The sequence below is a fragment of the Xenopus laevis genome, chromosome 8S, assembly GCF_017654675.1.
Source record: "Xenopus laevis strain J_2021 chromosome 8S, Xenopus_laevis_v10.1, whole genome shotgun sequence".
Taxonomy (NCBI): Eukaryota; Metazoa; Chordata; class Amphibia; order Anura; family Pipidae; genus Xenopus; species Xenopus laevis.
This window is the reverse complement of record NC_054386.1, coordinates 21571099-21584922: the sequence shown is the minus strand read 5'-3', so window position 1 is coordinate 21584922 and position 13824 is coordinate 21571099. Positions and strand designations below refer to the sequence as shown.

Here is a 13824-nt window from a genome sequence, read left to right as displayed (position 1 = left end):
AAATCCACTATTTTGGATTCGTCCAACCCTTCGCGAAAGATTCAGCCAAATACTGAACCAAATCCTAATTTGCATATAGGGGTGGGAAGTGGAAAACATTTTTCACTTGCTCGTTTTGTGACAAAAAGTCACACGTTTTCCCTGACCCTAATTTGAATATGCAAATTAGGATTCGGATCAGCCATGCAGAAAGTTTCGGCTGAATCTAAATCCTGCTGAAAAAGGCCGAATCCTGGCTGAATCCCGGATTTGGTGCATCCCTACTAATAACTGGTGTTTTGAGTATAAATAGCAGCAGCACTCCGATGTGTGAATCAAAGGTTATTTATTTATGCCATTAGCAGAGCGACGTTTCGGGCTATTCCAGCCCTTTATCAAGCTTGATAAAGGGCTGGAATAGCCCGAAACGTCGCTCTGCTAATGGCATAAATAAATAACCTTTGATTCACACATCGGAGTGCTGCTGGAATTATTGTTTTTCGTTGGAATTTCTCCTCGGGCAGAGAGGAATACAGCTGTGCACCCGACGCTGCAAAAGGCGATCCTGTGTGAGTGTGGCACCTTACTGAATTGATTTGAGTATAAATAGCTGTACATGGGAACTGTCACTGACTGAGGGCTCTTAACCATAAGCATTTCAACATGTATTCCTCTACAGTGGATGTCTCCTGCATTTCACTGCACTGTGTTGCCACCACACAAAAAATTGCAGTATGAACAAGCCATCACATGCTGCACATCTGGAACTGTGGGTAAAATGCACGTTACAGCAGTTTGTGAATTGTGACTAGATGTGTTTTAGTTCTTTCTCCTTTATTAAAATGCATACATGCTTTAAGCAGTATCATCTTCGTTGTCGGTAATAGCCTGTTTTGGTGGGTTTTTTACTGATACAAATAATGACAGGCTTTGAAATAAAGGAGATATTGTACAAGTGCCGGGACATTCAACCTGAAGCTCTCTTGCTGCGTTTAAGTAACTTTTCCATGACTGGATGAAGATGAAATAGTAACCTCGAAAATGCTAAAGCTGCCATATAAAGATGTGCTATTCTGACTGTGTCTGTACCACTGCTTTAATAACGTCAGTTACTCGCACCTAATATTTGACATCATTCATCACGTGTTGGAAGATGCTGCAAGTCGTAGTTAAGAAATATAGGGGAACTGTGTTAAAGTTATTATAGGGAGACCTCTACTGTACAAAATATAAATGTCAATTCAATTTACATTTCTTTAATCATTTGTATAGATACACAAGTATAAAATAAGAAAGAAAATATTACAAGTCTTGGATGTAGTATCAGGTAAACTGTGTAAAGATATGGGGATGTTATTTTCCACCGGGTCTTATTTTAGCAAACCTATTTTGTTGTTTATATGTAGGGGCCGATTCACTAACTTCAAGTGAAGGATTCGAAGTAAAAAAACTTCGAATTTCGAAGTGTTTTTTGGGCTACTTCGACCATCGAATGGGCTACTTCGACCTTCGACTACGACTTTGTCTCTTTAATATAAACTTCGACCCCCTAGTTCGCCATCTAAAACCTACCGAACTCAATGTTAGCCTATGGGAAGGTCCCCATAGGCTTTCCTAAGTTTTTTTGATCGAAGGATAATCCTTAGATCGTTGGATTAAAATCCTTCGAATCGAACGATTCGAAGGATTTAATCGTTCGATCAAAGGAATAATCCTTCGATCGTACTATCTGCGCTAAATCCTTCGACTTCGATATTCGAAGTCAAAGCATTTTAATTCCCAGTCGAATATCGAGGGTTAATTAACCCTCGATATTCGACCCTTGGTGAATCGGCCCCTTACAGTTACCTTCAGAAATAGGAGCAAATTCACTAACCTCTGAATATTCACCAGCAACGGCTTTGCTCACAGCGAAACACTTCGCCAGGCGTAGACTCGCCAGGACAGAGCTAATTCACTAAAATCCGAAGTTGCGTCCAGGGCGACAAACGCTGGCGAAGCTGCGCTAGCATTACTGTGCCAAGCGAAGTTGCACTAGTGTTGGCTAATTTGTATAAGGTGGGAAGTTAAAGTACAATGGACGTATATGTTGCAGCAAATACATTACACTACACAAGCCTGGGAAACCTTAATAAAATAAAATAGAGTTGTTATATTGCCCTATACATGTGCCCACTGTATAGTTTAGGTGCCATATGTTAGGAAATGTAGGGGGGAAGCCGGTTACTACAAAAAAAAGTACGCTCTTTTTCAGCCTATCACCCTGAAAAAAGAAAAGACGCCAGCGTTTTCTGTGACTTAGAAAAATTTTCAATCATTTTTTGAGGAACTATTATCTACTCTATTGCACTTCGCCTGGTCTGAGGTGGCGAAGGCAAGTCTGGCGCAAGAGGTAACGTTCAGTAAAATCTGCATCTTAGTGAATTTGCGTAGTTACTTCCATTCGCCAGTGCGCAAATTCGCCAGCGGTTAGGGAGCGAAGTACCGCTAGAGTCTATCTCCTTCGCTAGCGAAGTTACTAACAACGCCCGTTAGTAAATCGCTGAATTACCGAAATGACGTCACGCTGGCAAATTTTCGTCCACGTTACTCACCTCGCCCTTCAGTTAATTTGCCCCATAGTGCTTTTAATTGTAATGCTGCTAGAATTACAACCCCATAATCAAAAAAAAGTTGGGAAAGTGTAAAAATTGGAAACCCTATATTTAACTGCAAATCATACAAAGACATTTCATTGTTTCTAGGAATAGAATGAAGCTTACCAGAGTGTTACTTTAAAGGAGAAGGAAAGGCTTGGTGCACTTGCGGGTGCTAAATGTTAGGCACCCCAAGTGATTGCATTGACTTACCTGAAACCCCGTGCCAGTGCTCCTATCAGCAGAAAATTGCACCAGCCCTGGGTTATACCAGTGAGCACCACAGAGCTGAAGAAGATCGTCTCTAGGTGCAGTTTTCTGCTGATAGGAGCACCGGCCTGGGGTTTCAGGTAAGTAAAAATCCAATCACTTGGGGATGCCTAACATTTGGCACCCCCAAGTGGACCAAGCCTTTGCTTCTCCTTTAACACTTAGGGGCAGATTTACTAAGCTCGAGTTAATAGTTTGAATTCAAAAATATTAGAAGAAAAAAATTATTCGACCATTCGATAATTGAAGAACTGTCTCTTTAAAAAAATCTTTCGACTCAATACTTCGCCAAATAGAAGCTACCGAATTGAATGTTAGCCTATGGGGACATTGTAGGTTTTGGGCACTTTATATTATCGAATAAAAATCATTTGATCGATCGCTTATAATCGTTCGAATCAACCGATTTTATCGTTCAAACGATTTTTATTCGATCAAACATTTTGCACTAAAATCCTTCAAATTCGATATTCAAATTCAAAGGATTTTACTTAGAGGGTCGAATTTGAGGGTTTTTTAACCCTCGAAATTCAACACTTGATAAATTTGCCCCTCAACATGTGTTTGATCTTGAAAACATGAAGATAAAATTCAACATCTAGAGGGTTATTTACTAAAACTTTTTTTTTTTTTTTTCTCATATTTTATCAGAACCAAACTCAACCTCACTCATTCTGGAATTTGGCTTATTTACGAATATTTCAGGTAAAAAATAAATAAATAAAAAAATCGGATGCAAAAGAAAAAAAATGAATTGTACGACTTTATTGACTTGCCGAATTTTTCATATTTTTGAGCGAACACCAGCATCAAACACCCCTAAACTCCCAAATTCGTGAAGGTTAAAAACATTCTCAAATGGTTAAAGGGACAGCTGCCATTGACTTTTACATGAATTCGCAAGGTTTTAGATGGAGTCTTTTCGAATTCAGACTTTTAGCAGCTGTGGGGAGCAACAAATCTAGGACTCTTTAGGGAACTGAAATATTGGTAAATAAACTTTTTTTCCCTCTCAATGAAGGGTACGCACTATTGCATGCGTTTTAACACATTGAAATGGCATCAGGAATTGTGGGAAAAAAACTCTGCACATGAAACCTTGAAAGTCCCATGTACCTTTTCTGCATGACCATACATTTGTCAGTTCCTAGGAAAATGAACCAAAAGGTTAAAACATTTTCTATTGTTTATTTTGACAATGGGTAAATCCAAACAAGAGGGGGAGATTATAATTATGATTTCCTGTCTATCATTATGTTACAGAATATCCATCTGCGATGATGCCTCTCTGCTGGTACGTTCCAACCTTTGTATTTTTATATCTGGGCTTTCAGTTGATACACTGAACTGACTTTTCCTTTTCATAGTTTTGTTCCAAAACAGTATTCAATTTCTGAATACAATCAGTGGAATGCTCATACATTTATTTTGTTTGTAATGTTATAAATAGAACGTTTTAAAAAAAAAAAAAAACTTTAGAACAGTAAGAACCCTTAAGAACTCTTTGTATTTTCATCCTCAGGCAACGTATCCCAGACTGGATATCGGACATGGTCGGGCAATTTCTCTAGTGTGGTCTAAAAAAAATATAAAAAAAAAAAAAAAATGAAGGTTAGTTTGGTACAATTATATTAAAACAGAGAGAAATACTGTTGTCACATACTTTAATTTTCTTCCATAAAATTTTTTTTATACAGTTTTTGTACAGTTTAAAAGTTTCCTTTTTCCATTTGCCTCAGTTACATTTTTCAATCTCTTAACTAATCATTTAAAAAAAAAAAAAAAAAAAAAAAAAAAAGCAGAATAACCGATTCAGATCTACATCTTGACAGACTTTACTGGTCCTGAGCATATATGCACATACTTTAAAGAGCCCTTTTACTTTTTTTTCTGTTGTTGGGGGATTGTGTAACACAAATGTAAAGTGTTGAAAACAGGAGAAACAGTTACAGTCATATGTAAAGGTTTGGGAACCCTTCTCAGCCTGCATAATAATTTACTCCACTTTCAACAAAAAAAGATAACAGTGGTATGTCTTTCATTTCCCAGGAACATCTGAGTACTGGGGTGTTTTCTGAACAAAGATTTTTAGTGAAGCAGTATTCAGTTGTATGAAATTAAATCGAATGTGAAAAAATGACTGTGCAAAAATGTGGGTACCCTTGTAATTTTGTTAATTTGAATGCATGTTACTTCTCAATACTGATTACTGGCAACACCAAATTGGTTGGATTAGCTTGTTAAGCCTTGAATTTCATAGGCAGGTGTGTCCAATCATGAGAAAAGGTATTTAAGGTGGCCAATTGCAAGTTGTGCTTCTGTTTGACTCTCCTCTGAATAGTGACCCCGTGGGATCCTCAAAGCAACTCTCAAAAGATCTGAAAACAAAGATTGTTCAGTATCATGGTTTAGGGGAGGGCTACAAAAAGCTATCTCAGAGGTCTAAACTGCCAGTTTCAACTGTAAGGAATGTAATCAGCAAATGGAAGGCCACAGGCACAGTTGCTGTAAAACCCAGGTCTGGCAGGCCAAGAAAAATACAGGAGTGGCATATGCGAAGGATTGTGAATATGGTTACAGACAACCCAAAGATCACCTCCAAAGACCTGCAAGAACATCTTGCTGCAGATGGTGTATCTGTACATCGTTCTAGAATTCAGCACAATTTGCACAAAGAACATCTGTATGGAAGGGTGATGAGACAGAAGCCCTTTCTGCACTCACGCCACAGAGTCGCTTTTTGTATGCAAAGCTCATTTAGACAAGTCACAGTCATTTTGGAACAAAGTGCTTTGGACTGATGAGAAAAATTTAGGTCAAAAAGCGCTTTGCATGGCGGAAGAAGAACACTGCATTCCAAGAAAACACCTGCTAGTTCAGGGACTGGGGCCCTTGTTAAAGTCGAGGGTCGGATGAATTCAACCCAATATCAACAAATTCTTCAGGATAATGTTCAAGCATCAGTCACAAAGTTGAAGTTACACAGGGGTTGGATATTCCAACAAGACAATGACCCTAAACACACTTTGAAATCTACAAAGACATTTATGTAGAGGGAGAAGTACAATATTCTGAAATGACCATCACAGTCCCCCGACTTGATTCATCGAACATCTATGGGATGATTTGAAGCAGGCTGTCCATGCTCGGCAGCCATCAAATTTAACAGAACTGGAGAGATTTTGTATGGATGAATGGTCAAAAATACCACCATCCAGAATCCAGACACTCGTCAAAGACTATAGGAGGCATCTAGAGGCTGTTACGTTTGCAAAAGGAGTCTAAACTAAGTATTGATGTAATATCTCTGTTGGGTTGCCTACATTTAAGCACCTGTCTAATTTTGTTATGATGCATATTGCATATTTTCTGTTAATACAATAAACTTCATGTCACTGCTGAAATACTACTGTTTCCATAAGGCATGTTATATATTAAAAGGAAGTTGCAACATTGAAAGCTCAGTCAATGATAAACAAAACTCCAAAGAATTAAGAGGGGTTCCCAAACGCTTTCATATGACTGTACATAGGGACCAATGGACTCATGCAAGCTCAGAACTAATGTAACTGTTTTTTTAAACTGAAACAACACTTCCATTGTTGCAACACAGTTGTTATTCCGATGACAGTATAGCTTACCTTCGTTATCTCTAAGGCAACCCCTTCTGGAAGATTCCGCTGTATGTATTCTAAATAAACATCAGCTGTGCTACCAGTCAAATGTTTTAACTGTAATAAAAAGTGTAACAAATCAAAATAAAATGAATTTAAACCGGTCAATCAGCTATTCATTTCTTTCTAATAAGATTCCACATTTTATCTTTTTTTTTGCAATGTATACAATGTTTCATGGGCTGAAATGATGCTGGATATGCGATTATTTGCTTTTAGTGAAACTTTGCGATGAAGGGGCTGCAGGTTGCTGGAAGTTTGCAGCATGCATTGATTGACAACCATTCTGCAATACCGACTAATAATTTAAAAACTGATCCTGTTGCATTTCAAAAATATTTGTTTTACACTTACTTCAAAGCACCTGTAATGCGTCCTCATTTCATACTGCGCTCTGTGTTTTTTGAAAATGTGCACAGACTTCAAAAGGGTAAATCTTTCAATTTTTCTCTTTGGTTCATGCCTTCAAAAAGCAAACAAGTGATGCTATACATAATCTTTACAATACTCAAGCTGTAATTTTACAATACCAATATATCAGATACAATAATTTTGCAGGACAAGGCAGGAAAACACAATACATTTGTGAGAATACAAATATAAATATAGTTCCATAAGCTTTATTTTAGCTGTGACAGCTGCTTCATACTACATGACAGGGGTTAAGTATTTGCTTTGGAAACAAACAAAAGCTGTCACTAGGGTCACTATGCATTTATTGTTCTCACTTTGCACGTGTCTGGAAATATAAAAAGGTGAAATTATAACTTTCACTTTTAATTTTTTTTCACTTTTTTTATAAATTTAATTTTTAATTTTACCCCCCCCATAGAAAATTCCTCCGTCAACGTACAGTATTTCATCCTGTGCCAAAAAAAAAACTGATTTAAATTAAAGCATTATCCCTTTTTACCACTAAGCAAGAAGACATAAGGAGACATCACAGTTATTGCTATAGACTACCATTAAACTGCATAAGGGAAAAAGAGAAGAGGTCATTACAACATAACTTATTAGCTCAATTATAAAGTGCTGAGATTAAAAGCAAGTGAAAACACTCCTAGTGGCTATTATTCATTCTTCAGAAGTTATAGAGAAAGAGCATATTAGGACATCTACGCAACACATCGTTGCAATGTCCTCCATATCCCTCAAATGTATAAATAGGGCAACAACTGGCATTTTTAACATTATGCCACCCCATCTTTATCTCTTGTGGAGAAGTTATCCCTTTAAATTACCGCTAGTCTCTAAGGGGAATTACTAAAAAAAAAATTGCTCCAGAAAATAAACAAAACAAATCAAAATCCCTTTCACATTATCGGCTATTCAAAAAATAAAAATAAAAAACACCTCTCTATATACAAATGATCCTTTTGATAGACAACCGTTTCTTTTTGTGGGGCTGATTAACTAACATACCGTATATACTCGAGTATAAGCCGAGTTTTTCAGCCCCCAAAATACACTGAAAAACTCTACCTCGGCTTATACTCGGGTCAAGCGCAAAAACGGTCGCCGGCGTCCAAGAATAGTCGCTGGCGTCCAAGAATAGTCACCGGCGTCCAAGAATAGTCTCCAAGAATATTCGCCGGCGTCCAAGAATGGTCGCCGGCATCCAAAAATGAGACGCCAGCACCTCCAACGGGAGCAGAAACCATCAATTTTTTGATTGAAACTTACCAGAAGCTGCTGCATTTCTCACCCTAGGCTTATACTCGGGTCAATAAGCTTTCCCAGTTTTTGGAGGTAAAATTAGGTACCTCGGCTTATACTCGAGTATATACGGTAGGTTGTAAATGGTAAAATTACAGGTACTAAGCAGTTCTATACAACAGGACTACTACAAATAAAAAGTACAGATCCAAGTGGTCCCAATTTAGCAGCTATATTAATACGTCTGCTCAATAAACTCAGGTTATTTAATAGCCAACAACATGGGGGAATACTAGACTTTTACATGTATACCATGTGGGAAATGTCAAAAAGTCTTAAACAATTGCATAATGAAATAATTACAGTCACGCCCTTGTCTTAAAACTTACACTTTTTCCACATTAATCCCAAGTTCTTTGGCAGCAAGGACAGCAAAGTATTCATAACTGTCAAGCACAGTTTTGTCATGGCATTTTGCCAGCACCTCTATCTTCTTGTATAATGTGTCCGGTTCATCTGTAGTGGATATCTTTATAGAAAGAAATATTATACAACACCTGTATTATATACTTGTAAGATATAAGTAATACATAAAAAGAACATATAAACATAAAAAAATGGAAGTTACATCTGCAGAAATAATTTTTGCTTCTCATCCTAAAAAGAGATGGATGTCATATCAAGAAACTATTATACATCTACCCAAAACAAGCTAGCAAACCAGCCTCAATAAATATGAAATAATAAATTATTATGTTTAGTATGGAGGAGGTGACATAGATAATGAAACACACAAGAGGTCAATGTTAAGAGAATTCTAACCAATGTGAAGTTCATTTGCAAAAACAAATTTTTATTTTTGGTGAAAATATATTACATGCAAGCAGTTTTGGAGACATTAATTTCAAAAGTCTATGGAGATATGTCATTTTTGTTTTTAGCTTATTATAGGAGAGAAGGACAAGCTATCCAACAAAAATGCAGACAACCATGAAAAAAAACCCATAAAAAAAAAAAAAATAGGAAATAATTTCTCTCTTTTACAAATGGCAGAGGGTATTAGGTCCTGCATACCATTAAAAACATATCCTGTCCATCTGTGAATGATGTAAATTATTGAAAAAAACCAAAAATATGCTGCCCTCTCATTCAATGCATCCCAACTTCTGTCAGTGAAACATGGAATTCCCTGCACCTTCCAAATTATGTTGCAACACTGAATAAATCATTATTCTTCTCTTTTTATAAAATGCCTTGGGAACAGCATGTGCACCCAATTATTATAAATAAAAAAAATAAATAAAAAAAAAAAGAAGTATTTCCCCATAAGCTTAAAACCAGAAATAACAAAAAGTAGCATCATTGCATACTCTGCAGCCCTCTGGATATTGTTCTGCTACCATCTCCAAGCAATCACAACTATCTGCTTGGGAGGCTAAATGTACAAATACAGGAAATAGTTAACTTTTATATCTCTATTAGCTGCAGGACACTAAAAAGGTTCTTTAAGCCAAAACAAAGGATAATATGACAGAACAACTGCGCAAAAGATTAATATTAATAAACACATACATACCAAGTTTTTTACTCTAGATTGAAATGCTTCTGAATGGATCCTGGCAGAAAGTGTGTTTCCACTGTATCTAAACAACAAATGGGATTTGTTTTCATTTAAAACATTCAAAGCAATTCCATGCAGTCAAATTATTTATTTTATTTATTATGAAACACAGACATATACAGGTTACATGGTGTTACAACAAATATGAAAATACACTTATTAAGATGAGCAGAAAAACACTGCTAACATTTACGCTTCATGAAGTTGTAGAATCTTAAGACATCCTTTAAGGTACGCTCATATGGGCAGATGAGCTGCCAATTCATTGTTCCATAAAATCAAAATCTGTCTGGATTTATCTCAGTACTTATTAGACATAGAGGAAAGTCTGATTAGCTGAGAACTGTATGTGTCTGTATATATGCCAAAGGCATTTAACTGCTCCCGTGGAATCTGATGGCTGGGAATTGAAACATGTGGCTCACTCAGATTTTCATCATGATGGGGATAGCTTGATCCACTCTATTATTCCTATTTTTCAGGAATTGAGAATTCATTTCTCTGCTATTTTCTGGTATGCCAAATACAGAACAAATGTTTTGCATAGCCTTGTAACAGAATGTAAGTCTGTATGTATAACAATCACATAGTCCACTGAAAAAAAAACGCATCAACCAGGTCTTAGTATGAAAAAACAAATATCAAACTTTATTGTTGAAATTTTGATATTTGTTTTTTCATACTAAGACCTGGTTGATGCGGTTTTTTTCAGTGAACTATATATATATATATATATATATATATATATATATATATAATGTCCAATTGGATCTCAGCACACCATTCAGGAAAAATTAATCCAACCCAGGTGCTATCCAAACGCGCTTTCATATAAGAATGTGAATAAATGGATGCACACCGGTGTGCATCCATTTATTCACACACACACACACATATACATATACATATACATATACATATACATATACATATACATATACATATACATATATATATATATATATATAAAGTAAGAGACAGACTGTAAGCTCTACAGGGCAGGGACCTCCTTCCCACTATAAGTGGAAGACTTAGTTTTTTCTTGAAGAGATTAAGAGAGGATTTCTTACGGAGGAATTCAGGGATGGAATTCCAGAGGTAAGGAGCAGCAAGATAGACGGGTTTGAGACGAGAGGTGGCAGTGGATGTGGATGGTGTGAAGAGAAGGTGGCTCTGAGAAAAGCGGAGAAGACAACCAGGATCGTAGTGAGGAGCAGAGGAGTGAAGGGCTTTGAATGTTAGTAGACGGGTTTTATATGTTATCCTTTGCTTAACAGGCAGCCATGCTAAGGATTTTAGTTGGGGTTGAGCAGGTTCACTTTAGGAGAGAGCAGAAGCATCCTGGTAGCAGAGTTTAAGATTTATTGGAGGGGAGAGAGATGGGAGTCAGGAAGACCAGTTAGAAGGAGATTGCAATAGTCTAAATGGGATAAGAAAAGGGCATGGATTAGTGTTTTGCCTGTTGTTTGTATCTTGGCTATATTGCGGAGAAAGAAACGTCAGGTTTTGGCAGTATTATTAATATGATTAGAGAATAAAGGTAACAACATTAGATATAATTTGTCAATTATTTGCACAACTGTCCGACTAACATTTCACATAAACAGTCCTGTTTAGTTAAAAAGGTTTCTATGTATCACTTAAATTTCTGAAAAAGCTAACAAGCTGTGAGAGAAGGACAGGTTTCATTATTGCATGTGGCTCTCACAACAATCAGCTCAGAGAAAGTAATAGTGAAGTCAGGACACTGTGCAAAAAAAGCCTTTGAGCTGAATCAATTGACAAAGGAAATTCATATTTATAGAGCGGTGATATGGATAGGATGTATAGGAGGTTTATGTATGTGAAAGAAACACAGAGGTGGTGTAAATTATTCATTTGGAATGTATTTTAGAATTAGATTCAGAGTAAGTTAAGGTGCCTGCATATGGCCATGGCCTGGATGAAGTCCACATAAAGCAAAAATGTACAAGCAGAAATTATTCAACACTCATTGGCCTTAGCCATGCTTTTCCAAGAAATTTATTAGCATGTCAAGATTTTTTTTAACTTAATTTTTGCTTTGTTGTCTGTATTGTTGAAAATCTTGTTATCCTGTTCACAAGTGTTCGCGAACTACAGATTGGATTAAATTCCACTACACACCTTTATACATCCAATTTTTTTAAATAAACAGTAAGAGGATTAGGATATAGGAGGGAAAGTGTCTTCTCTCTAATAATGGACTTCCCAGTAGTTAAGTATACAAGAAAGTCTACAAAGGTAGATGTTGATACAATTTCTTTTGAGAGAGAGAGAGAGAGAGAGAGAGAGAGAGAGAGAGAGAGAGAGAGAGAGAGAGAGAGAGAGAGAGAGAGAGAGAGAGAGAGAGAGCATCAAAATAAACATGTTTATGCATAGAATGTAAATAAACATCTTTCTAAAACTCATGTAGCCATTTTCCTTTGCTCCCTGTAGAGTTGTAATACAGTGTATAGTCACACACGGTCATTTTGTGTATTCTGTGAAATACTTACAGTAGGTGACTGTATCTAGATATGCCAGAGACTGTAGAGAAGTGGGATGATATTGTCCGTAAGGCCTTCAGTGAAGAAAAATGTAACATGTGACATGTAAATTAGCATCTTTAGACATGTATAGTCTGTTTTGCAAATTGCCAAGCACTAAATCCCATTGTTTATCAATCAGCTATTGGTGGGTTTTATTTTAAGGTCAAACACACGCCCTTCGACAAATCTCCTCTTCTTCGGGGTGACTAATCTCCCCGAATTGCCTTCTGCCGGCTAGAATGTAAATCGTCGGTGGAATGACAATCGGTGCGCTTCATTTTCCGATGTCCCCGAGTTGGCTCACGAGGGAACTTCGGGCGACTTTGGAAAACGAAGCGCTCCAAGTGCCATCTTGCCGGTGATTTCGATTCTAGCCGGCGGGAGGCAGTTTGTGGAGATTATTCTTAATTTAACATGCAATTTATCGCCGGGCGAATAAATCTGCCAGAATCTGAGCGTGTGTCTCTGTTTTAAATAGGGATGCACCAAATCCACTATTTTGGATTCGGCCGAACCCCCAAATCCTTTGTGAAAGATTCGGCCGAATACCGAACCGAATCCTAATTTGCATATGCAAATTAGCGATGGCAAGGGGAAACCATTTTTTACTTCCTTATTTTGTGACAAAAAGTCACGAGATTTCCCTCACCACCCCTAATTTGCATATGCAAATTAGGATTTGGATTCGGTTCGGCCAGGCAGAAGGATTCGGCCGAATCCTGGATTCGGTGCATCCCTAGTTTTAAAGGAACATTAACATCAAAAATTTAAAGTGTTTTAAAGTAATACAAATATAACGCAGTGCTGCCCTGCACTAGTAAAATTTGTGTGTTTGCTTCAGAAACTCTACTATAGTTTATATAAATAAGCTGCTGTGTAGCAATGGGGGCAGCCATTTAAAGGAGAAAAAAGGCTCAGGTTACACAGCAGATAAGCTCTGTAGAACATAATGGTGTTACCTGTTATCCACTATTTAACCTGTGCCAGATAGTCTTTTTTCAATGTCCGCCATTGCTACACAGCAGCTTGTTTATATGAACTATAGTAGAGTTTCTGAAGAAAACACATCAGTTTTACCAGTGCAGGGCAACGCTCCATGATATTTTCATTACTTTAAAACACTTTCATTTTTGGGGGTTACTGTTCCTTTAACACACAGAAGAGCTACGCTGGAATTGCAGAATCACTGCTCTCTATACAGTGTACGTTGTAATCCTACTGTAGGTCACCCAATAAAGCAAACGGGGTCGATGCCAGTATCATACAATAATCAGCCTATAATACGCGGCCATAGTTACCTGATATCTTAAAACATTCAGCGTGCATTGGTTCAGAAGGACAAATCCCCTTCGTGCGCTCATGTTGCTAATGCTCTTCGGCTTCCGTCGTTTCCGTACGCAACAATGTCCTCTCTGGCAGTTCCGTGTGCTCACATTTTA

At 37.3% G+C, this 13824-nt stretch overlaps 1 protein-coding gene across 1 annotated transcript; it reads right to left on the bottom strand.

Moving 5' to 3' along the window:
• Positions 1 to 4053: 4053 nt before the first annotated feature.
• On the bottom strand, positions 4054 to 13818 carry mrps10.S (mitochondrial ribosomal protein S10 S homeolog). Its single transcript, XM_018232431.2, has 7 exons — positions 13684 to 13818; positions 12353 to 12417; positions 9792 to 9858; positions 8605 to 8744; positions 6914 to 7022; positions 6527 to 6616; positions 4054 to 4462 (listed from the first exon to the last, which is right to left on the bottom strand). Exons 1-7 carry the CDS (start codon positions 13744 to 13746, stop codon positions 4379 to 4381), a joined length of 618 nt encoding a protein of 205 aa, XP_018087920.1. The 5' UTR covers positions 13747 to 13818; the 3' UTR covers positions 4054 to 4378.
• Positions 13819 to 13824: the final 6 nt, after the last annotated feature.

What these genes read in the sequence shown, in the direction of transcription:
- mrps10.S (XM_018232431.2), bottom strand. Translation starts at nt 13,746, where the DNA reads ATGAGCGCACGAAGGGGATTTGTCCTTCTGAACCAATGCACGCTGAAT. An exon ending in TGAATGTTTTAAGATATCAG is followed by an intron (nt 12,418 to 13,683) that starts GTAACTATGGCC and finishes TCTTCACTGAAG; the next exon opens with GCCTTACGGACAATATCATC. An exon ending in TCTAGATACAGTCACCTACT is followed by an intron (nt 9,859 to 12,352) that starts GTAAGTATTTCA and finishes TTTGTTGTTTAG; the next exon opens with ATACAGTGGAAACACACTTT.